A 27,348-nucleotide genomic window follows, 5' to 3' on the forward strand; every position below is an offset into this window, starting at 1 on the left:
CATGCATTGATGTTATGCATATTTTAAAAATAAAAATACAGGGGGCGGGGAGGACTTGTGGACTTCAACTCCCAGAGTTCCTCAGCCAGCAAAGCTGGCTGAGGAACTCTGGGAATTGAAGTCCACAAGGCTTAAAGTTGCCAAGGAGACCCCTGATCTATCCTAAGGTATTTCAGACAGAAAACCACTCCAATGAGGCACTGAGGAGTGAAAGATGCCCAGTTCAAATTGCATTCCCACATGCATCTGATTTTCGATTTCTTGTATCCGCCAAACTGCACTCTTTGCAAGCTGCCGATGAACCGTGGTTACCGCGCTTGTGTGTCACCTTTGTGAGGTTACCGCAAAGCTTTGCCGGATGGGGTTAAAGGTGTCGGGTGTACAGAAACACACAAGGCTGAGAAACTAAGCAGGGTGTCCTTTAAAAAAAAGAAAAAGAAAGAAATAATCAGGGGCCAGAGATGAAAGACTGTTCTCCAGAGGCGGCAACAAATGGGAGAGCAGCCATTTTGTCTTCAGAGATGACATTGAAATTGGGACAATAAAACGACAAACTGGCTTTTCATGGCCTAAATTCTTGGCTCATTTTGGATCTCCCTTGTGGAGAAATCAAGACTTGGCTCCAAAATGAGCCAAGAACTTCTCTCGAGCGGCACTTCTCACATCTCAGCCACTTTTAGAGAGATGTGTGGATTTCAACTCCCAAAGAACCTGAAGACAGGACAAGAAAGCGATGGATGGAAACGAATCGGAGAAAGATAGCAATCTGGAAATAAGGATAAACTTCCTGTCAGGGAGAACAATTCATCCGTGGGAGGACTTTCCTCCAGAAGCTGTGAATGCTCCAACACTGGAAGCTTCTAAGAAGAGATTGCACAACCGTTTGTCTGAAAACGCCTCCTGCTTGAGCAAGGGGGGGTTGGACTAGAAGATCTCCAAGGTCCCTTGCAACTATTGTCTGTATTGTGTACCTTAAACGTTGAGAAATATTGGTCTCGAGTTGTGTGATGAAACTTACATGTCACAGGACTCAATTCCTTTCAAAACAACACCGATTAGGGCGTCGGCTCTCATGCTCAGAGATCATATAATAATTTCCTGAAAAGTCTGTAGATTCTCAGTCACCCAGGTGTGTTTTTTTTTTCAGGAGACAACTGGACTTTCTGGTTTTTTTTTTCCTTTTGAAGACATTTTGCCTCTCATCCAAGAAGCTTCTTCAGCTCTGACTGGATGGTGGGGGAACGGAAGGATTTATTTCCTTGCAGACAGCTGGTGGTTTGCATCCTTTTACAGGGTCGTTGAGGCCACTGGGAGGTTTCTCTGTGTCCTTGGGGTCACCTGAGTGGTGCTCCTGGTTCCTGCAGTCTGCAATTTTTTTCCTCTGAAAATCCATTCCTCCTCCCACCCCATTCAAAGGGTGTTTACCCCAAATTGTATGGTGTGGGAGTAGCAATGGATTCCCAGAGAAATAGTACAGACTGCAGGAACCCTTTGCACTATTCAGGTGACCCTGAGGAAAACAGATAGACCTCCAAGTGGCCTCAACGCCCCTCTAAAACAGGGGTGTCAAACTCAAGGCCCGGGGCCCAGATCCGGCCCACGGGATGATTAGATCTGCACCCTGGAAACGGCGAAAGACTGGCCTGCGGTGCCTCTGCCGGCAAAAACAGAACTCGGGTGGGCTGCAAGCAGCCTCAACTCAGTTTTCATTGGCAGAGGGTTATTTACAGGAGGCCGTTGCAGCCGAAAACAGAGCTCAGGAGGCTGTTTTCTCTGGCCGAGGGCTCGGGCCACCACAGGCACCCTGACACGAGTGATGTCGAGCTGACCACACCCACTCCGGCCCTCCGAGGTCACAATCCTGATGCGGCCTTCAATGAAATCGAGTTTTGATGATTTGCTCTAAAAGGATGCAAAGAGTTTGCTCTAAAAGGATGCAAAGGGCCAGTTGGTTCAACATGCTTTGCCTACGATTTAGCAGGGGGTGCTAGAAAAATCTTCAGGCTTCTAGGGAGCAGGAGACAGAGAGAGGAACACAGTAAAGACAATGGAGAAAACACAGGGAGTCCTTGACTTATGGCCGTAATCGAGCCCGGAACGATGGCTGCATGTTGCGCTGGTCGTTTAGAGGCTGCCATGGGTCTGCGTGCGATTTTATGACCTTTTCTGGCAGCCGTGAATCACCAAGGATGTAAAATGAAACACTGCAGTCATAAAACAAAGGCAGCAGTCGTTTAAAGTGCACCCACTGTCTGCAAATGGGGAAGGAAATGCCGGTTCCTGGCAGAAAAAGTTGCAAATTGTGGTCATGTAAACATAGGATGGTACGAAGAGCCATAAACGCGTGTCAGGTGCCGAGCGCCCAAAATGCAATCAGGTGGCTGGGGGGGTGGGGGGGAGAAGGGGCAGGGCATTGGATCTTCAAATCCAGATCTTAAGTAGCCCTGGGGGGGGGGGAGGGCGGCTGTAATTTCAAGTGGTCAGTAAGTGATCACTGTTCTTAAGTGAAACACAACCTGTAGGATCATTAAAACAGCTAATAACAGCATCTGGTTTCGAAGTACAGGAAGTCCTCAACTTACAAGAGTCCATTTAGTGACTGTTCAAAGTTACAACGGCGCTTACGACCATTTTTCACACTTATGACCGTTGTAGCATCCATGATCAAAATTCATAGGCTTGGCAACTGGCTCCTATCTATGATGGTTGCCTGTGATCCCCTCTTGTGACCCTCTGGCAAGCAAAATCAACGGGGAAGCCCCGATTCATAGAACGTAGAACAACAGAGTTCGAAGGGATCTTGGAGGTCCTCTAGTCCAACCCCCTGCTCAAGCAGAGGCAAATATTAGCCTCTACCTGGGATCGAACTCGCCGCCTCCCGACTGTGAGGCAACCCCCGTTGCTAATTTAACGACGGCAGGGATTTGACTTTTAGCAAACGTGGCAAGAACAGTCATAGTAAGATTGGGCAAAATTCCCTTAGCCAATGTCTGCCTTAGCGACATTAAATTCTGGACTCAATTGTGGTCGTTAAGTCGAGGACTACCCACAGCGGTTCTTTTTCATTCCTGCAGTCAGTGGTGGCATTCAGCCGGTTCGCAGCGGTTTGGGAGAACCGGCTGTTAACCTTATGAGCAGTTTGGTGAACTGGTTGTTGGAAGACATCGTTAGGGCAGAGAAGCGGTTGTTAAATTATTTGAATTATTATTTGCCACCACTGCCTGCAATCCCACCAAGGCTGGGTGTGTGTGTGTGTGTGTGTGGAATTCAGCTCCCAAACTCTTTGGCCCACAAGGCTCAAAAATTGAAAAAAAATCACAATAAGAAACGGGTTAAAACAAAACAGACGACACCAGGCGGGAAAGCAACAGTGCGCCTCGTTCCAATAGTTTAATGAGTCACTACATCTTACCACTCATAATTATAAAAGAATAAGAATCCATAAAAATATTTTCTTTTCATAATACGCACTTAAAGATACTGGGTGGGGCGGGGGGAGAAGAGTGAGTTGGGGTTTTTGTTGTTGTTTTTTTGAGTGTGTGTGTGTGTGTGTGTGTGTGGTTCAGATTCTTCCTTTCTCGTTTTGTTGGGCAGGTCGGACGTTTCCTTCTGGCTTTCCATTTCATCCCAACCAGGGCGAAGCGGGAGCAGACGGTCGGGCGGGGTTTGTGTGTGTGGGGGGGAGAGGGGAGGCAGAAATAAGCCAGATGGGAGTTTCTCCGGGGAGGTGACGCAAGACAAAGCCCCCCCACCCCACTGCTGTCCGTGTTGAGTGGGTGCAGTATGACAGACGGTGCTACCGCAGGGAGAAGAACAAACAAGCGACGTCCAGCGGAAAAGGGGCGCGGTGGGGGGAGAGAAACACAACAAAAAATTTGCAGTCGCTGACCGGCAGAGAACTGAAGCCATGCCTAAACTTACCGGGTTTGGGGGGGAGAGAGAGCCCTCCCTCAATGGCAGGATGTGGAGACAGGACAGGAAGGAGATTAAGACACAACCAGAAAGAGGAAAATTAAAAAAAAGAAAAAGAAAAAGAAAAAAGACTTCCATAAATAATCTCACAAGGCTAAAAGAAAAGCTAATTTCGTTTAAAAAGAAAAATAAAATAAAAAATAAAATAAAATAAAATCCCAAACCAAACTCAAGCCACCGTTATGCCTGGTTTTCCGGATAGGTAAACAAGGACGGCTCGCGCCTTTCAAAACATGCTTTTTTTGGCGGGGAGGGGGTGGGGGTGTTGGAAAGAAGGGGGGGTTGGGGGGGAAGAGATCCAAGACAGCAGCACCACATGCTTATAAATAGAGCCCCCTTACAAACACCCCCCATCCTCACCCCACCCCGAGTTCCCGTTCCAGTCGATTTCCCCTCTTTCTCTCCGTTTCTTCTTCCTTCTTCTTCTTCTTCTTTTTTTCACTCCCTCGCTCGCTCTGCCCACCTGCAGTCTCCTTCCCACACCTGAGCGGTGAGGCGGGTCGGTGGGTGAGGGGGGGGTGAGCCGAGCCAGCAACAAGGTGGGAAGGGCTGGGGAAACGGGGGGGGGGAGACACACACAGAGAGAACTCTAGCCGGGGGAGAGAGAGAGAGAGAGACAGACAGACAGACAGACAGCCGAAGGGGCGAGCGAGGTGGGATGGAGGGCGGAAGGGAAAGAAACTGCCCGTCTTTTATTTCCAGCACAAAGAAAGTAGCAGCAAATATTTTGGGGAGGGGGGGACATGGGTGGGTGGGGGAGGACAGAGTAAGAAAAAAAAAAGCCCTAAGAGAGGCTGGGAAAAAAAAAATTAAAACAACCAAAGGTTAGAGCCGCGCCATCTGGGAAACAGGAGGGGGGGCCTCCCCCCGGGGCCCAGCGCAAGGAGAGATGGGCCTCCCCTACCCCCCCCTGCCCCTCCCACGGCGGTTTTTTGTGCTCTGTGTTCAAAGGCTGCCCTGTGGCTGGAAAGAAGCATTGGGAGCAGAGCGTCCGGGGGGGGGGAGAACCGCGTGGGCCTATCCACGGCGGAGGGGAGGGGGAGCGGGAGGAAGGGGAAGGGGAGGGCCCGTCCGCCCTCTCAGAGGTATTCTTGAAGAAAGTGCAGCAGCGTGATTTCGTAGTGCTCCCCGGACTCAGGGCAACGAATACTGTGTCGCTCGTTTGGATAGATCTGCGGGACGAAGGGAGGGAAGAGAACGGGGTTAGGAGAGGCTTTGCCCGTCTGCGCAAACTCAGGTCTTGCTCTTTCTGCTCAGGGAGCTAAAAACTGCCCAAGGAGCTGCTGAAACGGTTCTACGGAGGAATCATTGAGTCTGTCACCTGCACCTCCATCATTCTCTGGTTTGGTTCTGCAACCCAACAGGACAGACACAGACTTCAGAGGATAATTAGGACTGCAGAAAAAACAATGGCTGCCCACCTGCCTTCCATGGAGGACCTGACAAATGTATCTTTTCTTTTTATGTACACTGAGAGCATATGTACCAAAGACAATCACACTTGGCCAATAAAGAATTCTGTTCTATTCTATTCTATTCTATTCTATTCTATTCTATTCTATTCTATTCTATTCTATTCTATTCTATTCCCATTCTATTCCCATTCCTATTCTATTCCTATTCTATTCTCATTCTATTCCCATTCTCATTCTATTCCCATTCTATTCTATTCCTATTCTATTCTCATTCTATTCTATTCCTATTCTATTCCTAATTCCTATTCCTATTCTATTCTCATTCTATTCCCATTCTATTCTATTCTTATTCCTATTCTATTCTATTGTATTCTATTCCCATTCTATTCTATTCTCATTCTATTCCCATTCTATTCCTATTTCTATTCTATTCTTTCAGAGCAGCTACCAGGGAGGAGGGCAGGGGGTCCCCTGTGGCCTTGGGGGGGGGGGAGGGTGGCACCTAAGGACCCAGGGAGAAACTCCCCACTCGTGATTCTGTCCTCATCACTTCTCAGGCCCTTTGATCTGTCTATCTAGCATGGGTTGCCCCATGCGGGAACCGAAGTCTTCTCCAGCCATTGGGATCTTAAAATCTCTTAGTCTGGGATAGCGCTCAAGACTTCTATCCTGCTTCACAGTGCTTAACAGCCCTCTCTAAGCAGGTTGATAGATAGATAGATAGATAGATAGATAGATAGATAGATAGATAGATAGATAGATAGATAGATATAGATGGATGGATGGATAGATGTAGAGAGAGGGATGGATGGATGTGTATGGATGTGTTTATGTATATATGTACATGGAGAGAGAGAGAGATGAATGGATGGAGAGAGATTGATGAAGAGAGAAATGACAGATAAATAGATATGGATGGATGGATGGGAGGATGGATGGATGGAGAGAGAGATGGAGAGAGAGATATGGATGATTGAATAGATAGATGGGGAGATAGAGGGAGATGAGACAGACATTCAGAGACATATATACTCCCACACAGTGCTTCACAGACCTTTCTAAGCGGTTTACAGAGTCAGCCTGTTGCCCCCAACAATCTGGGTCCTCATTTCATCCACCTCGGAAGGACGGAAGGCTGAGTCAACCTTGAGCCGGTCAGGATCGACCTGCTGGCAGCCGGCAGAATTAACCTGCTATGCCGCATTCTAATCACTGTGCCACTAGGGCTTTGGGATGCACGCGGACTTCCAACTCCAGGGTAACTTCTGGAGGCCAGGAGATTCAGGCCAACGGTGGATGGGTCAAAAGTCTAACGGCTCAGACCCCTGGTAGCGCAGTGGTTAGAATGCAGGATTGCAGGCTGACTCTGCTCACTGCCAGGAGTTCGATCCTGACCGGCTTCAGGGTTGATTCGGCCATCCGTTCTTCCGTCGTCAGTAAAATGAGGTCCCAGATTGTTGGGCACCATAGGCTGACTCTTAAATTTTCTTAGAGAGGGTGAAGCAGTATATATGAAGCAGTATATAAGTCTAATTGCTATTGCTATTATTATCATGTTCTCTCTCTCTCTCTCTCTCTCTCTCTCTCTCTCTCTCTCTCTTCCATCTACAATCTCTACCTCAAAAGCTCTGGTGGGGCACAGTGATTGGAATGCAGGCTGACTCTGCTCACAGCCGCGAGTTCAATCCTGCTTGACTCAGCCTTCCATCCTTCCCAGTCCGATAAAAAGAGGAGCCAGATTATTGGGGCAATATGCTTAACTCTGCAAACTGCTTAGAGGGGGCTGTAAAGCACAGTGAAGCGGTACGTAAGTCTTCGGTGCTATTTGGGGCCCTCCCAAAAAAGGGGAGTCTTCCCCCATTTGAAGGAAGGAACAGAATCTATTCATACCTCTGCAATCCTTTCTGAACAGTCCTCGTTTGGCTGATCGACGCAAAAGAGCAATGCGTCCGTTTTGGTAGCTGCCCTTCCCACTCATGAATTTTACGAAGTTTTCTTTAGCAAGATTTATTCAGGGGGATGTGAAAGTGGCGCAAGAATTCCAGCTGGTAAACCCTTTTCAATTTAGGACCCAGGTGTCTAGGTATTTCTTAAGGCGGGGTTTGTTAACCGGACAGGTGACAAACCATCAGCGGTAGAAAGGAATGGAGTTTTGCTTTCTGATTGTGGCTCATGCTACCAACTCGGCTAACCATACAGAACAGCCTAATGAAGGGACCCCCCAAAAATACTCCCACCAGCACTGATAATGGTACCTAGTTGGGTCATGAAATGTCTGCAAGAAAACAACCACGTTGAGGGAGTACCCAGGACTCTACATTTGTCGTATTCGTCCTCCTCCTCTCTGCAAACTCCATCCCCTTCTAACACCGATGATGTTACCTAGTTGGGTCATGAAAGGTCTGCAAGAAAGCCAACCAAGCTCAGAGAGCACCAAGGACCCCACAGTCTTTTCCTCTTCCCCCTGCTCCTTCTCTTCCTCCTAGCACTGCTGATGTTACCTAGTTGGGTCATGAAAGGTCTCCAAGAAAGCCAACCAAGCTCAGAGAGCACCAAGGACCCCACAGTCTTTTCCTCTTCCCCCTGCTCCTTCTCCTCCTCCTAGCACTGACGACGTTACCTAGTTGGGTCATGAAAGGTCTACAAGAAAGCCAACCAAGCTCAAGAGAGCACCAAGGACCCCACAGTCGTTCTCCTTTCCTCTCTCTTTCTCCCCTCTGCATCCTCCTCCTCCTCCTCCCCCTCCCCTTCCCCCTCCTCCCCACAAACCCCACTACCTACTAATGGTGTTACCTAGTTGGGTCATGAAAGAAAACCATCCCAAGCTCAAGAGAGCACCAAGGACCACCACCCCCCCCGGATATAAACTTAAAGAAATACCAGTACCTGAGCTGGCAGGGACCTGCACCTTACCAACTATAATGCTCTTCTGATCCCAGGGGGCAGGAGGGGGCCCTGCTCATCTCCGGCACTCTCACCTACCTGTAGCTGATACGGTTTCCCAGCCCGGATTAGTTGGGAGATCAAGAAACTGGTATGGAAAAAGTGCACGTTTTCATCCAGAAACCCGTGGAGGATCAGCAAGCGGTTGGGCCTGGAAAGGAGAGAGAGAGAGAGGAAAAAATGATCCAGGGTAAATTTCAACCGTCCCTACTTGGTCAGTGAGGAAAGACAAGACTCATGGCCCATGATTAGACAAAAGATATCCATTACCAAAGCCAAAGCTTTGCCACGGAAGAGGCAAACCTGGATCTGAGATTTTCGCGCGCAAAGGATATCATCAACATTCCCTTTCCCCCGTTTTTCTTTGCCTTAGAAAACGGCCCTTGTTCTCATGGCTTCTTCCTGCTATATCCGTCTAAACGCAACGGAACATTAACAGGTTTCTTCTGTTGGGTCAGGATGACTTAGGATCTCTTACATTAATCTTTAAGCCAAGAAATACAACCCCCATTCCAGCCAAGGACGTGACGTTTTACTTTTAAAACTTAACAAGTTACAAAACATAATGTGTTTGTTAAGATAGTCATACAACTGTCCAGTAATCATTTTATAGGTTATATATCAGATAAACACGGAATCTCTTCCGTTCTTCATTTTCTCAGATGTAACTCACAATATATAATTTCCACATATGACAAGGGTCAACCGTCTCTACTTGGTCAGTGAGGAAAGAAAAGACTCATGGAGTAAGGCGGCAAGGTGATGGCCCCTCCCTGAGGAGATAAAAGCCAGCTGAGAAAACGCAGTTCCTTGCAGGAAGCAAAGAAGTTTTTGCACTCAAGCCTTGCGGACGTTCGGAATATCTTGGTTGGTGGTTTGGAGATTCTTTGGGTTTGAAATATTTCTTAGTAACTTTATGTAATGTTCTTGGCAGCCTTGCGAAAACCTTGGCAAGGCTCTTTCTTATTGGAGATAATTGGTTTGAAGCAGCCTTTTTACCCAGGAAGGAACAGGATTCGTAAAGAAACATTAAAAGGTTGTGCTGTTTACCTTTGTGCCGTGTTTGCTTCCTTGGAACCAGATTTGGGTCAGAACACTAGCACATTATGTGCAAGGGGAATCTTTACCTTGGCTAACCTCACCTGACTGTCCGTCTCAATGTGGAGATGTTGTGAATTTTGCTGAGGAGGCCTCCTCCTTGTACCCCTCCCTCCACGCTCCCCACCCCCCACCCCATCAGATATCCTCCCAGAATACTCACTCGTTAGGGAGTTTCTCAACATGCAGGGCCACTGAGCCCGCTTCGTAGCCTTGCTGGTTGTTCTCTGGCACATCCATGTACCGCTCCGTGTATCCGGTATCGTAAGCCATCCAGACGGTGACGGGGGCTCCTGCTATGGCGACCTACGGGAGGAGAACGGAAGATAATTAAACCCGGAGCGGAGTCTTCCTGCTTCAAACACATACACACACACACACACACACACACGGACCTGCTGCACAGCAAACTTGTTTGATAAAATTCATCTATGAATTTTATCACGGTTGTTAAGTGTATCTGGCTTCCCCGTTGACTTTGCTTGTCAGAAGAATGGCCAGTGGAACAAAAGCTGTTCCAGTGGTTAATTGTCCTCACCCTTAGGAAGTTTCTCCTTAATTCCTGGTTGCTTCTCTCCTTTTAAATAAATTTATTTACTCAACGTTTCGTCAGTTAAAAACAAATGCTCACATTTTACTATGTTGCTGAAGCAGTGTATACATTTGCATTTCACTTCTATTAACGTTATCCATCTTTGCGTTTACTTCTTCGTCATTTTAAGCATTATATATACATACATAAGTACATATTTATTTACATTTATTTACACATATAAACCTTATTGTTTTATGATGTTATAAGCTTATCATTCAACTTTTTTTATCTGTTCGTACCAGACATCCCATATTTTACAACACTCTCCTTCTTCCTTATCTTTCAATAACTTCGTTAATCTATCCATCTCAGCACGTATTTATGTATTTTATTAATTATTATTGATTCTGGGGGGGGTGGGGGTCATAGCCTGCTTCCAATTTTGGGTGAAAGTAATTCTAGCAGCCGTTATGATATGGAGCATCAGGTATTGATATTTCTTGTTCATGTTCGGTTCTAGCATGCCGAGTGAAAAAAGTTGTTTAGATTTTATTCTCTGTCTTGTTATTTCCTCTAACCGTAATCTAATTTTTGCCAGTATTTCCGTGCATTGTGGGGCAGGCCCACCACATATGAAAGCATGTTCCCTGTTTATGGTTACATCTCCAATATTTAGGTAATGTATTTGGAACATTTTGGCTGGTTTTGCTGGGGGTAGATAGGTAGTTTCTCTTCTTGATTAGTTTCCATGTGTTGTTTTTCTTGTTCTGCTTTTGAGTGCTTTGGAGAATAGCTTGACTCCCTCTTCTTAGGGGCAGCCCCTCAGATATTGGAAGGCTGCTATCATGTCACCCCTGGTCCTTCGTTTCATTAGACTAGACGTACCCAAATCCTGCAACCGTTCTTCCGATGTTTTAGTCTCCAGGCCTTTAATCACCCTAGTTGATTATATACATAATATATTCTTCTTGTTAAATAAGGACGAGAAAATTACTGTGTTTCTTCGAAAATAAAGAGCTGGTTTTATTTTCTTTTGGGCCCCAAAATGTGCACCAGGTCTTATTTTGGGGGATGCCTTACCCACTTACCTTAGGGGACCATCGCAGCCAGGCCTCCCAGGCCACAACCGGTTGTGCCGCAACCTGACTCCTTCTGCAGCCGCTCGCAGCTACTCGCAACAGGGCGGCTCATTATGCTGGTGCGGCTTGTGGCAGGAGGCTGTGTGGTGCATTGTGTTGCGGCACACGTGAGCAGCAGCAGCAGCCGCATGACGTGCCGCGTGGCCAGATGGTGAGTGGGGAATAACTAGAGCAGGGGTGTCCAACCTTGGTAACGTTAAGCCTGGAGGACTTCAACTCCCAGAATTCCCCAGCCAGCTTTGCTGGAGGACTTCAGCAGCCAGCTTTGCTGGAGGATTTCAACTCCCAGAATTCCCCGGCCAGCAAAGCTGGCTGGGGAATTCTGGGAGTTGAAGTCCTCCAGGCTTAACGTTACCAAGGTTCGACACCCTGAACTAGAGCTTATTTTGGGGGGGTAGGGCTTATATTTGGCGCAGGTGTGAAAAAACAAGCTAGGGCTTGTTTTCGAGGCAGACTGTATTTTTGGGGAAACGGTATTTGCAGACCCATTGTGTAAGGGCAGGTTAATTTATCAAATTTTTTATTTCTTTTTTGGGGGGGGATATTGGAAGTTTGTGTCATTTTCTTTCTTTTGTTCCCTTTTTTGTACATGTTTTTTTTGTTCTGTTTGGATATATGTTTTTTTCTGTTTTATATTTTATTCCCATTGATAAAACATACATTTATACTGTTTTATTTACACACATATATATCTATATATATAAAAGCAAAAGACCACTCAAGCATCCCACAAAATTTCCAGAAACATAAAGCCTACAAATTTGAAATTGGGCACTTATGTTCCTCTTGGCTTCTAGGTGCTCACTAAGAAAAGATTTTTCAAAATGACCATCAGAGCATTAGTATTCCCTATATTATTATTATTATTATTATTATTATTATTATTATTATTATTATTATTATTATTATTATTATTAACACGCTCTGATGCTAAAGCGTTCTACTCCCCCTCCCCACCTGAAAAGAAATCTCTTCCAAATGCAAAACACAAGCCGAGGAGTTTCGGTTTCAGTCTTAGTTTCACAGCACCAAGCAGCTTTAGTACAGTTGAGCTAAGCCACGCCTAGGCTCCTTGCTGTCTCCTTCTTGCTCACACAGCAAATAATCGCTTCTGTTTCCAAACAGCCCTCAACTCTCTCACACACTGACCGGACACTAGCCAGATGAATACAGATGGGTGCTGGTAGGCAGAGGCAGAATCCCCCGCACACCCCACCCCAATTTTTAGTTTTATTTTAGACACCACTCACACACACACACATATATAGGATACAAAATGTGAGTAGATAAACAGGTATCCCTTTGATGGCAAGGTAACAGTGTTCCAGGCGCCCTCAGCATACAGCCATGCCAGTCCCATGACCACGAATGCATCTACGGACAACACTGGCTCCTTCGGCTAGCAAAAGGAGATGTGTAGGCCCCACCCCCCTCTAGAGTCGGGCAGACCTTTTAGTTTTTCGGCGGGTCCCAGCCAGGCAGCAAGGCTCACCTTGAAAACATGGGGCTTGTAAATGAGCCCCACCAGGGAAAGGAAACCTCCGTACGACCAGCCATGGATGGCCACGCGGCTGAGGTCGACGAACCCGTATTTCTCCGCGACGTAATGTAAACCTTCCACCTGATCCTCGATCTCCACCTGGCCCTGAAAGGGGGATTGCAGAGAAAAAGGGGAAAAAAAAATTAATCAAAGGTTGGAAGGGGGACCTTGGGAGGTCTTCTAGTCCAGCCTCCCTTTTCTCAAAGCAGGAAACCCTATACAGGTGGTCCTTGGCTTACGACCACAATTGGGCCCAACGTTTCTGTTGTTGTTAAGGAAGGCGGAAACTTTGTTCTTAAGGGAGTCTTGCCCTGTTTTATGACTTTTCCTGCTACCGTTAAGTGAACCTCTGCAGTTCAGTTAAGTGTTGTGGTTCGCCGGCAGCAGGTGTGGATGGCTGAGGTCTCGGAGAGCGAGGACTCGGGTGAGGGGGTCTGCATGTGATGCAGGGATGGGACCAGGACCATCAGGGAGTGGAGTGCTGCCTTCGGAGATTGTGGAGGCTGGTAGCAATGAGGAAGAGGACCCCGAGGAGCCTATACCCAGCATGCATGCGCAGAGGGCTGCTCAAAGGAAAGAGCAGCTGCAAGCAGCACAGGCGACTCAGGAGTAAGGCTGCAAGGTGATGGCCCCTCCCTGAGGAGATAAAAGCCAGCTGAGACACCGGAGTTCTTTGCAGGAAGCAAAGAAGTTTTTGCACTCAAGCCTTGTGGACGTTTGGAATATCTTGGTTGGTGCTTGGAGATTCTCTGGGTTTGAAATATTTCTTGGCAACTTTATTTAGTGTTCTTGGCAGCCTCGGACAACCTTGGCAAGGTTCGTTCTTATCAGAGACAATTCATTGGAAACAGCCTTTTGACGGGGAAGAAATGGAATTCATAAAGAATTAAAACATTTTGCTGTTACCTCCGTTTGGCGTTTGCTTCCTTGGAACAAGGTTTGGGTCAGAACAGTTAGTTAACACGACTGTTAATTGAATCTGGCTTTCCCCGTTGGCTTTGCTTGTTAGAAGGTTTTAAACGAGGATCGTGTGACCCCGCAACCCTGTGACCGTCATAAATGTGAGTCAGGTGCCAAGCATCGGAATGATGATCGTGTGACCATGGGGATGTCATAACAATCTTTGAAAAGTTTGAAAAATGATCGTAAGTCCCATTTTTCATCATTATAGTCTTTTAACGACACCGTAATCCCTTGTGGGGCGGAGTCGCGGCAGCTGAATGGAGTGTTTACTGGCCGGATGCCCTTCCTGTCACCAATGCAGAGTTATATTCAGCAGATATAGATATTCTCATTGTGTCCAGAGAGGGAAATACCTGCCTCCTACCTAGGATCGAACTCACAGCCTCCTGATTGTGAGGCGAGAGATCCACCTCCAGGCCACCACTCAAACCATGTGACCACGATCATGTGATCAACCTTCAGATGCTTTGCAAAGGGTTTGTACTTATGACGGTTGCTGTGTCCCAAGGCCACGTGATTCCCCCGTTGCGACCTTCCGACCACGAAAATCAACAGGGACACCCTGCTTCGTTTTAACGACTGTGTTGCTAAGAACGACAAGGATTCACTGAACAACTCTGGCAAGTAAAATCGTAAAAGGGGGCAAACCTCAAGGGAACAAATGCCTCGCTTAACAACACACAAGGGTTGGACTCGATTGCGGCCGTAAACCGAGGACTCCTTGCAAGAGGATAAAATAAACAATGGAAAAGAACGCGACGAGGATATATCAATAGGCTAGTATCAGTGGTGGGATTCAAGATTTCTTTTTTTTAGTACCGGTTTTGTGGGCGTGGCTTCACTTGCTGGGCGTGGCTTGCTGGGCGTGGCAGGGGAAGGTTACCGTAAAAATCCCCCTTCCCTCCCCACCCCACTAACCTGCTTTCCAGCTCCGTTCTCCTCTGCAAGGCAACCAAAGGAGACCCAGCCAATCAGCTGGGACTCAACGGGAGGCGGAGGATAGATGGGGGCGGGGCCAGTCAGAGGTGGGATTCGCCGGTTCTCCGAACAACTCAAAATTTCCGCTACCGGTTCTCCAGAACCGGTCCGAACCGGCTGAATACCACCTCTGGATAATATAACCTAGGCCGATATAATATTTTACCCTGTCGGAATTGCAAAACGGAGGCCAGATCCACAGGACGGAGGCAAGGAGAGAACTTACCATCTGATTCTTAAGAGCTCCCTCAAACTTAAGGCCTCTCTGGCATGAGCCTCGTCCGTCTATCACCACCACGGCGTAGCCGAGGGACGCCAGCGTGTTCAGCCGCAGGTACTTGATCCCTTTGAAGGAATTATTCACTAGTTGGACCTACGAGACGAGCAAAGGAGGAGAAATAAGGCCCCCGTCTGTTAAGGGAACCAGCTCTTTGAGGGATATTGAAAATGTTGCCAAGGTAGAATCCCAAAGGTGCTTTTTTCAAGAGGCAGCTGTTTTTACTTTGAAGAGGTTTTGCTTCTCAGCCGAGAAGCTTCTTCAACTCGGACTGGATGTTGGGAAAATGGAAGAATGGATACTCCTTGCAGACAGCTGGTCATTTGCCTCTTTTGAGAGAGTCGTTGAGGCCACTTGGGAGTTGACCTGTATCCTAACTCGGGTCCACTTCGAAGTGGCCTCAATGACTCTCTAAAACAGGGGTGTCAAACTCAAGGTCCGTGGGCCGGATCCGGCCTGCGGGGTGCTTAGATTTGGCCTGCGAGGCCGCCCTGGAAACGGCCCAGGATCGGCCTGCGGTGGCTCTTGTTCAAAGTTATGGCAGCGTAAATTCAGTGCCGGAAAAATGAACGCAGGTGGCTGAGGCTTCAGTTAACTTCTGCATAAACACAAGTCAATTTTACAATACCCGTTGTAGATTTCTCCAACACGGAGCAAACTCAAACAGAAGCAGACATGTTACAGGTTCAGAGCAGGAACCCCAGAAACGGACCTCAGTTTCACTTTAGTCCGGCAGACAAGCAAGCAAGTGAAGTCTCTCTTTCCTTTTAGAGCTGAGCACAGAAGAGAGAGAAACCAAGCCTAGATTCTCTCTTTAAGTTTCAGCCCTCAACTCAGCTCTCATTGGCTGACCTGGTTACTAAACTCTATTCCAGTTCATGTAATATGCAACAAACATGGGAGTTCTGGAAGGCTGTGTGCAGTCCTCCCACGCTTCGTTGTCAGCCGTGATGGCCTCCTGCAGCCCTCTGCCGGCAATGAGGGAATTTGAGGGGGCCACGTTGGACGACGGTTGGAGCCCATTTTTGTGGCAGAGCATTCGGCCCAGCACAGGCGCCCCCAACATGAGCGAGGTCATGATGACCATGCCCACCCTGGCCACAACTTTAATGTGGCCCTCCGTGAAATCAAGTTTGACATCTGTGCTCTAAAACAGTGGCCCCCAACCTTTTTTGTGCCACGGCCCGCTACCGGCATCACAAAATGATCCGCGGCCCGGTACCAGCATCAGGACGCATGACAAGGCAAGGCGAGCCGAGCGACCGGCCGGCCAGCCGTCCCCCGCTTCTCCCTGCCACCTTCAACTCCTCCTTTGTACCCTTGTCGATGGGCTTCGGGACGGTCGCTCGGCTCGCCTTGCCTTGGGTGCTGAAAGAATCCTCGCGCCTTAGTTTCGTTGCCGCCCCCTTCGATGAAACTAAGGCGCGAGGATTCCTTCAGGACCCAAACGCCGCTTTCCAACCGGAAAAGCTCACCCGGAAGCACTTTCTCGTCAAAACAAGATGGCGGCCCGGTAGAAAATGATCCACGGACCAGTACCGGTCCAGGGCCCAGTGGTTGGGGACCCCTGCTCTAAAAGAATGCAAATGACCAGCTGCCTGCAAAGAATCAGGAAGAAGCTTCTCGAATAAGAAGGGAAACATCTTCGAAGGAAAAAAAAACAAAAACAGAAAGCCCAGTTGCCTCTTGAAAAAAAAGCATATTTGAGGTGCTACCGGTGGTATCTAGCCCCTTCGAGATTGGCTAAAATGTATCCTAATTGAAGCCCAAATTGTTGGAAATGTAAGCAGTCACAGGGTGCACCTTCTTTCATGTATGGTGGCTAGGTCCAAAAATTAAGAAATATCGGACCAAAAAAATGAAAATGGTTAAAGGGAATTACGAAAGTCCAAATAGAATTTAAAGCAGAAATACTTCTCTGGGGAATTATCAAAGAGAATTATGCAAAAGAGATAAAATATCTAATCCTGCATATAATATCAGCAGCGAGATTAGCACTTGCACAATGTTGGAAAGGAGATTCTATGCCAACAGATAGTTTAATTATCCCGGGATCAAGCCGCTTTCAAAAAAGATGTTTTATGTTTTCGTGTTTTGTTTGTTTATGTTGGTTTTTTAAAAATCAATAAAAAAAAATTTGGGAAAAAAAAAGATAGTTTAATTATCCAAAAGATTTTCGATTGCGCGGAAATGGACAAACTTACATTAGAATTAAAAGAGCAGGAAGACTCAGATTATTATACAGTTTGGGAAAAGTGGTATCGCTGGATAAATAATAGAAACAAGCAATTAAATAAATAAGGAATGTATAATTTAGAAAGATAGATGTATATAAATATATAAGAACAATTGGGAGTATAAAATATGCACTGGAAGAACAATTGAAATGTAAGCACTGTCAAAATTGATTGTAATATACGCAACCCCTTCATTTTAAATATTCGTATTGTAATTTGTGTTTTAATGTTTTAACTTTTCAATAAAGGTTATTTATATATAAAAGAAAAAGGGGGGGAAAAAAGCACCTTTAGGACAACCAGAACTTGGATGACTTGAGAATCTCGCTCACCTGAGGCCCACCGTAAACAAAGAGCACCGTGGGATGCTTCTTCCCAGGTTGGAGGTCATGTGGCTTGTACACCATCCCGTAAAGCTCGACATCCGACGGGGTGTGGAAATGAAAGATTTCGGGGGGGATGTAATCCGCAGGACAGCCTGCAAAACACGGGAAGCAGAGCGGGGGGTCACACTTGGCCATCCTCGCGTGATTTCCCCCTTTTGCGACCTTGTGGCAAGCAACGTCGATGGGGAAAGCCAGATCCACTTCACGACCACGGGACTGAACTTCCTAACTGTGGCGATTCGCTTCGCAACTGCGGCACAAAAGATCGTAAAACGAGGCGAAACTCACTCGACAAATGTTTCCCCGCTAGCAAGAAAAATGTGGGGCTCCATTCTGGTCGCTAAGTCGAGGACTGCCTATAGTGCTGGCGCGCAAAAGGGCCCTTCTTGGCGGTGGCCCCTTCTCTATGGAATGTCATTTCCCCTGAACGAGGGTTGGGGTCTCCATCCTCTGGCTTTTCTGTTAAGGCTCTAAAACCGTGGCTTTGCTAGGGGGCCAATGAGACGGAGGCCGTTGAGTGGTTGATTTGTGTTGTTGCTGTCACAAGTGTGTGTTTGTGTGAGAGAGAGAGAGACAAGAGAGAAAGAACGGAAGACAGAGAGACACAGAGAGAAAAAGGAGAGAGAAAGAGTGGGAGTGATGGAGAGAGAGGTAGAGAGAGAGAGAGAAAGAGGCAGTGAGAGTGAGAGATTGATGGAGAAGGAGGCAAAGAGAGTGGGAGGCAGAGAGAAAAAGGAGGAAGAGAGAGAGAGAGGGAGTATGATGGAGAAAGAGAGGGAGAGAGAAAGAGAGAGGGAGAGAAAGAAAGAGACAAAGAGTGAAAGAGTGATGGAGAAGGAGACAAAGAGAGTGGGAGAGAAAGAGAGAGGAGGAGGAAGAGAGAGAGAGAGAGCGATGGAGAAATAGAGAGAGAAAGGGACAGAGAGTGAGAGTGATGAGGAGGAAGGAAACAAAGAATGGGAGACCGAGAGAAAAAGGAGGAGGAAGGGGGAGAGGGAGAGAGAAAGCAAGAGAGAGAGAAAGAGACAGGGAGAGTGATGGAAAAGGAGAGAGGGAGAGAGGGAGGGAGAGAGAGGGAGAGAGAGAGAGAGAGAGGGGGAGAGAGGGGGTTTTTATGTGGTGAATTTTTAAAGGCTGCAAGCCACCCAGTCACCAATGCGTCAGTTGGGCAGCAATATACATATATTCATATTAATCTAATTTCATAAATTAAATCATTAATGTCCATCGAGTAGAAAGGGTGGGGCAGAACCAGACAATCCCAAATCCCCACCCCACCCCACCCCCTGAGTTCCACAGAGAAGCTGGCCCTAAGACCACAAAGCGAAGCTTGGCCGCCTGCGTGTGGACACCCAACCTCGATCCCCGCGGCTTCAATTCGGGACGCCTGGCCCAAATTTGACTCACTGGCTGCTTCCATCATGCTGGCCCAAAACTTTGGCTGCTTGTGGAGGGGGTCTTCGTCTGAGCCGCTGAGCTTGTAAACGTGCACACAGGGAGGGGTCCTGACGCTGCTGTAGTGACTGATGAACATGTCAAAGTTCTGCAAGAGGAGAGGAGAGAATAACTTTTATCCTCGTTTTGAATAAATAAACACACAATTTGGTATATACCCACAACACTGAAAACAGAGGTTTTGTCCTCCGAGCTTTTGGACTCGTACTAGGGTCCATCTTCAGGGAATTTCTCTCTAGCAGAGCTGTTCTGTATGCGGCGTTTGTATGGTGTCTGTTCTTAAATGGTGATTGTGGTGTGTGGGTGGCTGGATTTTAAGGGACAAGCTATCATTGGTTTGTGCTGCCCAGCCCTCGCCTTCCAAGTACTTGGCAGCCTGACGGTAAACCAGCCCTCCCGTTGTTTGATGAGGGGCCTGTTTCCCAGGCTTCAATCACTTCTCGGGCTGTTTTTGCGCCTGCTTGTCCAACCCCCACAGCAGTTGCAAAACTGAGCGTGCATCCTTGTCCGTTTGCAGTGTGAGGCTATCGATGAGTTTGGGACTCTCAAAAACACAAGCGAGGAAGCAAGAGTTGAAAAGCCACCATACAAGAGGAACTAGAAACACCGCACACGGAAGAGCTCACGCTTTGCTCGAGAGAAGTTTCCTAAAGGTGGGATCCAGTACGCATCCGAAAGATCAGAGAAGGTGCCGGTGACCGATCCAGATACGATCCTGCGACATTATCCTGGAACATGCACCTCTATAACCGTCTGGTTTGGTTCTGCAACCCAACAGGACAGGCACAGACTTCAGAGGGTAATTAGGACTGCAGAAAAAACAATGGCTACCAACCTGCCTTCCATGGAGGACTTGTATTCTTCACGAGTCAAAAAGAGGGCTGTGAAAATATCTACACACTCCTCACATCCCGGACATAAATTGTTTCAACTCCTTCCCTCAAAACGACGCTATGGAGCCCTGCACACCAGAACAACTAGACACAAGGACAGTTTTTCCCCGAACGCCATCACTCTGCTAAACAAATAATCCCCTCAACACTGTCCAACTATTTACAAAGTCTGCATTACTATTACTATTAACCTTCTCATCACTCCTTATCACCCTTCCCCTCCCACTTGTGACTGTATGACTGTAACTTTGTCACTTGTATCCTTACAATTTATATTGGCTGTTTCCTAGTACCGTGTTTCTCACATAATAAGGCCGGGTCTTATTCTTTTTTGAGCCCTCCCCAAAATGGCTAGGCCGTCTTTTCGGGGGTGACTTAATTCCACCCCCCCTTGCATCTTCGGGCAGGCGGCGACGGCTTGGATGTTGACCTCGGTGTTGGTGGGGCACTTCGTATCGGGGTCAATGCAGGCAGCACCATATCCAGGTGTGCAACAAAAGTACTTCCTAACGGCAAGCCCCCCCACCATTCCCCCCCCATTTTGCATGTTTTAATATAGGCCTTAATTTGGGGGGAGGGACTTTAATTTCATTTCATGCCTATAAAACAGGCTGGGACTTCCTATTGGGGGAGGCCGTATTGTTGGAGAAACAGGGTAGAATTTGATTGCTTATTGTACCCTATGACTATCATTAAGTGTTATATCTTATGATTCTTGACTCTTGATGAATGTATCTTTTCTTTTTTACGTACACTGAAAGCATTTGCACCAAGACAAATTCCTCGCGTGTCTAATCACGCCCGGCCGATGAAGAATTCATTCATGTAAGAAAATCCTTTCGAAAAAGCACTTTTTTGGGGACAATCGTAACCTGGATGCCTGAGAACCTCCGGAGACGTCTACCAGGGGGTTGCGGGTTTCATTTTGACCCCGATGGATTGGTTCCCAGAGTTCAACCTTCAGACACGGAGATACTGACCTGACTCATGGAACAGCTGTGGGAGAAGCCCAAGGTGGTGAGTCGCACGACCTCGCCAGGAGATTCGTAGCTGACCACGTAGAGGTGATGTTCCAAAGGGGTATCCTTCGTGCCCTGGAAATACACCAGCTTCGTTTCTTCATTGACCCAAATCTGGAGAGACAAAGAGAAAGAGACGACGGGAGAAGCTGAGAAGCGCACGTGAAAAATTGCTCTGAGACAGAACTGTGGGAGGCAGAATCAGAATTCATTTCAGCTGTATCCAGTTTTGGTCGCCACGATATAAAAAAAAGAGGTTGAGACTCTAGAAAAAGTACAGAGAAGAGCAACCAGGATGATGAGAGGACTGGAGGCTAAAACTTATGAAGAACGGTTGCAGGAACCGGGCCTGGCTAGTCTAAGGAAGAGAAGGACCAGGGGAGACTGGATAGCATCTTCAAATATCTGAGGGGCTGCCACAGAGAGGAAGGGGAGTCAAGCTATTTATTAAAACGCCTGTAGGCCAGACAAGGAATCATGGATGGAAACTGATCAAGGAGAGATTCAGTCTAGAAATAAAGAGACAGTTAAAACAATTAATCAGTGGAACAATTTGCCTCCAGAAGTTGTAAGTGTTCCAACACTGGAAGAGATTGGACAAGCATTGGTCTGAAGTGGTGTAGGGTTTCCTGCCTAAGCAGGGGGTTGGACTAGAAGACCTCCAAGGTCCCTCCCAACTATTCTTATTGCTATTCCTGTTCTACTCCTTAGCTTCAAAAGTTATCTGTACAGTTGGGATGAAAATGGCAGCGGTGGTATCATTTTCAAAGCTCTGGACCAGTTTTGATCATGGCTGCCGTTCTGGCTTTATTTTGGAACCTGCTTAGCTTAGTTGCAGAAAGATCCCAGAGTCTGCATCTTGAATAAATGAATAGATCCTGCAATTAATAGTACATTCTGCCCAAGGTACCGTCTTCGGCAAAAGAAGGGGTTACCAATTGGAAAAAGCTGCTAAGGTAAAACAGTGTTTGTGTGTCTGTGTGTGTGAGCCTTTGAGTCATTTTTTGGTCTCCTGGTGACTGCCTGAACAAGTCCCTGCTGTTGTCTTGACAAAGTTTTTTTTTAAGGGGTTTGTCCTGGGCTGAGAGAGAGTTACTGGCCCAAAGTCTCCCAGCTGGCTTTCATTTCTAAGGCGGGACTAGAACTCACCGTCTCCTGGTGATCAGCCCAAAATTGCCTAATTGGCTTTCATGTCTAAAGCGGGACTAGAACTCACCGTCTCCTGATGATTGGCCCAAAGTCACCCAACTATCTTTCACGCCTAAGGCAGGACTAGAACTCACCGTCTCCTGATGATTGGCCCAAAGTCACTCAACTATCTTTCATGCCTAAGGCAGGACTAGAACTCACCATCTCCTGGTGATTGGCCCAAAGTCACCCAACTATCTTTCATGCCTAAGGCAGGACTAGAAATCACCATCTCCTGGTGATTGGCCCAAAGTCACCCAACTATCTTTCATGCCTAAGGCAGGACTAGAACTCACCGTCTCCTGGTGATTGGCCCAAAGTCACCCAACTATCTTTCACGCCTAAGGCAGGACTAGAACTCACCGTCTCCTGGTAATTGGCCCAAAGTCACCCAACTATCTTTCATGCCTAAGGCAGGACTAGAACTCACCATCTCCTGGTGATTGGCCCAAAGTCACCCAACTATCTTTCACGCCTAAGGCAGGACTAGAACTCACCATCTCCTGGTGATTGGCCCAAAGTCACCCAACTATCTTTCACGCCTAAGGCAGGACTAGAACTCACCGTCTCCTGATGATTGGCCCAAAGTCACCCAACTATCTTTCATGCCTAAGGCAGGACTAGAACTCACCATCTCCTGGTGATTGGCCCAAAGTCACCCAACTATCTTTCATGCCTAAGGCAGGACTAGAACTCACCGTCTCCTGGTGATTGGCCCAAAGTCACCCAACTATCTTTCATGCCTAAGGCAGGACTAGAACTCACCGTCTCCTGGTGATTGGCCCAAAGTCACCCAACTATCTTTCATGCCTAAGGCAGGACTAGAACTCACCGTCTCCTGGTGATTGGCCCAAAGTCACCCAACTATCTTTCATGCCTAAGGCAGGACTAGAACTCACCGTCTCCTGGAGATTGGCCCAAAGTCACCCAAGCATCTTTCATGCCTAAGGCAGGACTAGAACTCACTGTCCCCTGGAGATTGGCCCAAAGTCACCCAACTATCTTTCATGCCTAAGGCAGGACTAGAACTCACCGTCTCCTGGTGATTGGCCCAAAGTCACCCAAGTATCTTTCATGCCTAAGGCAGGACTAGAACTCACCGTCTCCTGGTGATTGGCCCAAAGTCACCCAACTATCTTTCATGCCTAAGGCAGGACTAGAACTCACCGTCTCCTGGTGATTGGCCCAAAGTCACCCAAGTATCTTTCATGCCTAAGGCAGGACTAGAACTCACCGTCTCCTGGAGATTGGCCCAAAGTCACCCAACTATCTTTCATGCCTAAGGCAGGACTAGAACTCACCGTCTCCTGGAGATTGGCCCAAAGTCACTCAACTATCTTTCATGCCTAAGGCAGGACTAGAACTCACCGTCTCCTGGAGATTGGCCCAAAGTCACCCAACTATCTTTCATGCCTAAGGCAGGACTAGAACTCACCGTCTCCTGGAGATTGGCCCAAAGTCACCCAACTATCTTTCATGCCTAAGGCAGGACTAGAACTCACCGTCTCCTGGTGATTGGCCCAAAGTCACCCAAGCATCTTTCATGCCTAAGGCAGGACTAGAACTCACCGTCTCCTGGAGATTGGCCCAAAGTCACCCAACTATCTTTCATGCCTAAGGCAGGACTAGAACTCACCGTCTCCTGGAGATTGGCCCAAAGTCACCCAACTATCTTTCATGCCTAAGGCAGGACTAGAACTCACCGTCTCCTGGAGATTGGCCCAAAGTCACCCAACTATCTTTCACGCCTAAGGCAGCACTAGAACTCACCGTCTCCTGGTGACTGGCGCAGTCACCAGTCTGCTTTCCTGCCTAAGGCAGAACTAGAACTCAGCAACTCCTGGTGTCTATCCTGGTGCCTTAACCACTACACCAAACTGTCTCTCTGATTGTTGTTGAAGGAAACTATCCACCAGAAGCCAGAGAAGAGACGGCACAAAGACCAGAAATGGCATTTTCACCGGGAGGGGAAGGGACTTCGTACCTTGTACCCATGTCGGGCCAGAACTTCCCATTCTCCACTCGTGAGGGCCACTTCTTCCTTCAAGGGGCATTTGAAGTCACCTGAAATGACAGAACAGAATTAGGCATGGGGGCCCCCATTCCACAGCTACTCCCCGAAATCAGCCGTGAGGGCAATGCACCAGCCGTCATTGGCTGGACTACACCTTCCATCATCCCATCTTCCAAAGACCTGCTGAGACCTCTGGATTGGTCCACCTTAAAACGAAGCCGGAGGGAGCAGAACGCTTGTGGGGGGGTTCACCTTCCCATTTGGGACCTCCTTAAAGTGCCTTTGCGATAGGACAGGATGCTTTGCTCCCTGTGAAGTCTAAAATGAAGTGGGAATACTTCCCGTTCTGCTTTATTTCTGAAAGGAGAAATTCTTGGTGCTCTCCGAGCTGGGTTTATTTTTTTTGCAGACGTTTCCTGACCCAGCTAGGTAATATCATCAGTGCTAGAAAAGAGTGGGATTGACTCTCTGTTTGTACACAAGTGGTTTGCCCTGTCAGTGTTGGTGTTTTTTTTTCCATTAGTAGTTCCCTGAATTGACTGATGTTTACTATTTGATTGACAGTCTGAGCTGGTGGTGCAGGCCTCTGTATATAGACAGCAAACACCGCAATCCCCTCTTAGCGCTGATGAGGTTACCTAGCTGGGTAATGAAATGTCTGCAAGAAAACAGCCAAGCTCAGAGAGCAGCGAAGATCCCACAGTTGTCATCGTGGTCAACTACCTCTTCTACTTTTCCTTCTTCTCTGCTCCAAAAAACCTCATTCTCTTCTAAAACTGATGACGTTACATCGTTGGGTCGTGAAACATCTGTAAGAAAGCAACTAAGCTCAAAAAGCATCAAGGACCCCACCATCTTCCTCCTCCTCCTCAACACAAAACCCATGGCCTTCCAGTACTGACGATGTTACATAGTTGGGTGGTGAAACATCTGCAGGAGAACCACCAAGCTCAGGGGACATCCAGGACTTTTCCTCTCAACCAGGTGCTATAAATATTATCCTTTTTCTGAAAGGCTCAGGAGGGAGATAGCCAGAAAAAAAACTCATGGCCTGGAAGGAGCCAACAAACACGAATCGAGAAGCATTTCTGCTCGATCAAGACATTCATGCAATCCCAGAAAGAGAATTCTTCAACCCACAACCGAGCTGGCAAAACAACTTCACATTGTTCTCTCGTTCTCAACTTCCCTTGTCGCTTTTTAAAAATGTGCTTAGTGGCTTTTATGGTTTTTAAATGACTGGACAGTTAGTGACTGACTGAAGTGACTATGAAACACGCCCCCCCCCCTTACCTGAGGTACTTTTCAATTTCAATCAGCCAGAAGGGACCTTGGAGGTCTTCTAGTCCAACCCCTTGCAATTCCGAAAATTTCAACGGCCACACCACTCCCCACATTGTCACAAGACTGTATTTTGGGTGCTTGGCAACAGGCTGACATTTACAACCGTTTGCAACATCCCGTGGTCACATGACCGGATTTTGGGCAGCCAAAATGCCTACTGGGTATAATAGATTCGTTTTACAGCTGTTGCATTCACTTAATGACTGCCCCCACAATGTGTAAAATCAGGCACTCGTGTGGGGACTCACTAAATGACCACAATTCTAGGTTCAATTAGAGTTGTGAGTAATGTACACACACACATGAAATTTTCAGTACCTACCGAAACCAATTTGTTAAAAAACAAGCAAGAATGAAAAAAGCAATGCAAACAAAACTTTGTTGGGAAGTTATTGTGTGTTAAAATATTCCAAATCGGGATCGGTGCTCTCTGAGCACTGGTTGTTTTCTTACAGATGTTTCATTACCCAACTAGGTAACATCATCAATGCTAGAAGGGAGTGAGATTTGCAAGGAGGGGGAGGAGAACTGTGAGGTCCTTGGTGCTCTCGGAGCTGGGCTGTTTTCTTGCAGATGTTTCCTGGCCCAACTAGGGAGCATCATCAATGCTAGAAGGGAGTGGGATTTGCAGGGAGATGAGGAGGAGGAGGAGGAGGAGGAGAACTGTGGGGTCTTTGTTGCTCTCTGAGCTTGGCTGTTTTCTTGCAGATATTTCCTGGCCCAAATCAGTAATAGAAGCAGGGTTGGGATTCTACCAGTTTGCACCTATTCGCTAGAACCGGTTGTTAACATTCTAAGCAGTTCGGAGAACCAGATGTTAGAAGAAATTTTTACTGGCCTAATCCTGTAAGGAAGGCAGGAAGGAAACATTCTGGTGTTGCTTACAGAAACTGCCTCTCCGTTAACCCTTATTACATTTTTGGCAGGACTAGACTTCCTGTCTCAGGAACTTCTCTGGAGTTTTTTCCTCCTCCTTTGCTGGTACTTTGCTTGTGTGGAGTGACCATTCAAAGTTGCCATGGCACTGAAAAAAGTGACTTATGACCCTTTTTCACACTTACGACTCTTGCAGCATCCCCACAGTCATGAGAGGCCAGGCGAGGAGATGCGTGCCTCGATGTGAGTGACATTAAGTTGGCCACGCCCAGCCAATAACATGACCACCAAGCCACGTCCACCCAGTCACATGACCACCAAGCCATGCCCAACAACTAAGCCACGCCCACAGAACCAGTTGTTAAAAAATTTGAATCCCACCCCTGGCTAGAAGGGAGTGGGATTTACAGGGAGGAGGAGGAGGAGGAGGAGGAGGAGGAGGAGGAGGAGGAGGAAGAAGAGGAGGAGGAGGAGGTGGTCATGGAGAACAACGGTGGGTCCCTGATGCTCTCTGAGCTTGGCTGTTTCCTTGCAGACGTTTCATGACCCAACTAGGGAACATCATTAGTGCTAGAAGGGAGTGGGATCTGCAGGGAGAGGGAGGAGGAGGAGGAGGACGATGACAACGACTGTGGAATTCTTGGCATTCTTTGAGCTTCATCGTTTTCCTGCCGACGTTTCATGACCCAACTAAGTAATGTCATCAGTACTAGAAGGGAATGGAATTTGCAAGAAGGAGGAGGAGGAGGAGGAGGAGGAGGAGGAGGAGGAGGAGTACGACGTTCCTACAGACATTTCATGACCCAGCTTGGTAGCCTCATCAGTGCTAGGAAGGAGCGGGCTCTGCTTTCTTTACCGTATCCCAAGAATCAAGTGCCAAGGAAGGTCCAAGCGCCCTCAGCTCTCTCACCTTTGCTAGGCACGTACGGCTGAGTCCAGTCGTACATCTTGCGCTGCAGGATGGCTGTGACTCGGTACAGGTGGCAGAAGCCCGTCTTGCATTCATTCGCTCGGAGAAAGGTCAGCTCATCCTCCTTCTCCTCTGACTGGGCGAAAGGGTAGAAGATGTCGTGGAC

The 27,348-nt window shown here is 47.6% G+C and overlaps 1 protein-coding gene and 1 long non-coding RNA gene across 5 annotated transcripts in view; one reads left to right on the plus strand and one right to left on the minus strand.

Moving 5' to 3' along the window:
- The window catches only part of LOC148128374 (uncharacterized), a 452,998-nt gene that overhangs the window by 328,969 nt on the left and 96,681 nt on the right, over positions 1-27,348 (plus strand). The gene's annotated exons all lie outside the window — the stretch shown is intronic.
- The window catches only part of DPP9 (dipeptidyl peptidase 9), a 74,380-nt gene that overhangs the window by 19,241 nt on the left and 27,791 nt on the right, over positions 1-27,348 (minus strand). For 3 of the 4 annotated variants that reach the window (XM_087922627.1, XM_087922626.1, XM_087922628.1), the window contains exons 12-21: positions 27,183-27,348; positions 24,023-24,102; positions 20,812-20,964; positions 18,891-19,026; positions 17,430-17,575; positions 14,810-14,956; positions 12,595-12,747; positions 9,592-9,734; positions 8,370-8,481; positions 3,376-5,144 (exon numbers count right to left, since the gene is read on the minus strand). In XM_087922627.1, coding sequence (XP_087778753.1) covers positions 5,052-5,144; positions 8,370-8,481; positions 9,592-9,734; positions 12,595-12,747; positions 14,810-14,956; positions 17,430-17,575; positions 18,891-19,026; positions 20,812-20,964; positions 24,023-24,102; positions 27,183-27,348 — 1,329 coding nt within the window. In that variant the 3' untranslated portion in view covers positions 3,376-5,051. Of the gene's footprint in view, positions 1-3,375; positions 5,145-8,359; positions 8,482-9,591; positions 9,735-12,594; positions 12,748-14,809; positions 14,957-17,429; positions 17,576-18,890; positions 19,027-20,811; positions 20,965-24,022; positions 24,103-27,182 lie in introns of those variants that run through there. The other variant, XM_087922630.1, reaches the window with a different exon arrangement.

Source organism: Pseudonaja textilis, chromosome 1, assembly GCF_049901715.1.
Source record: "Pseudonaja textilis isolate UNSWEBS1 chromosome 1, rPseTex1.2, whole genome shotgun sequence".
NCBI classification, from domain to species: Eukaryota; Metazoa; Chordata; class Lepidosauria; order Squamata; family Elapidae; genus Pseudonaja; species Pseudonaja textilis.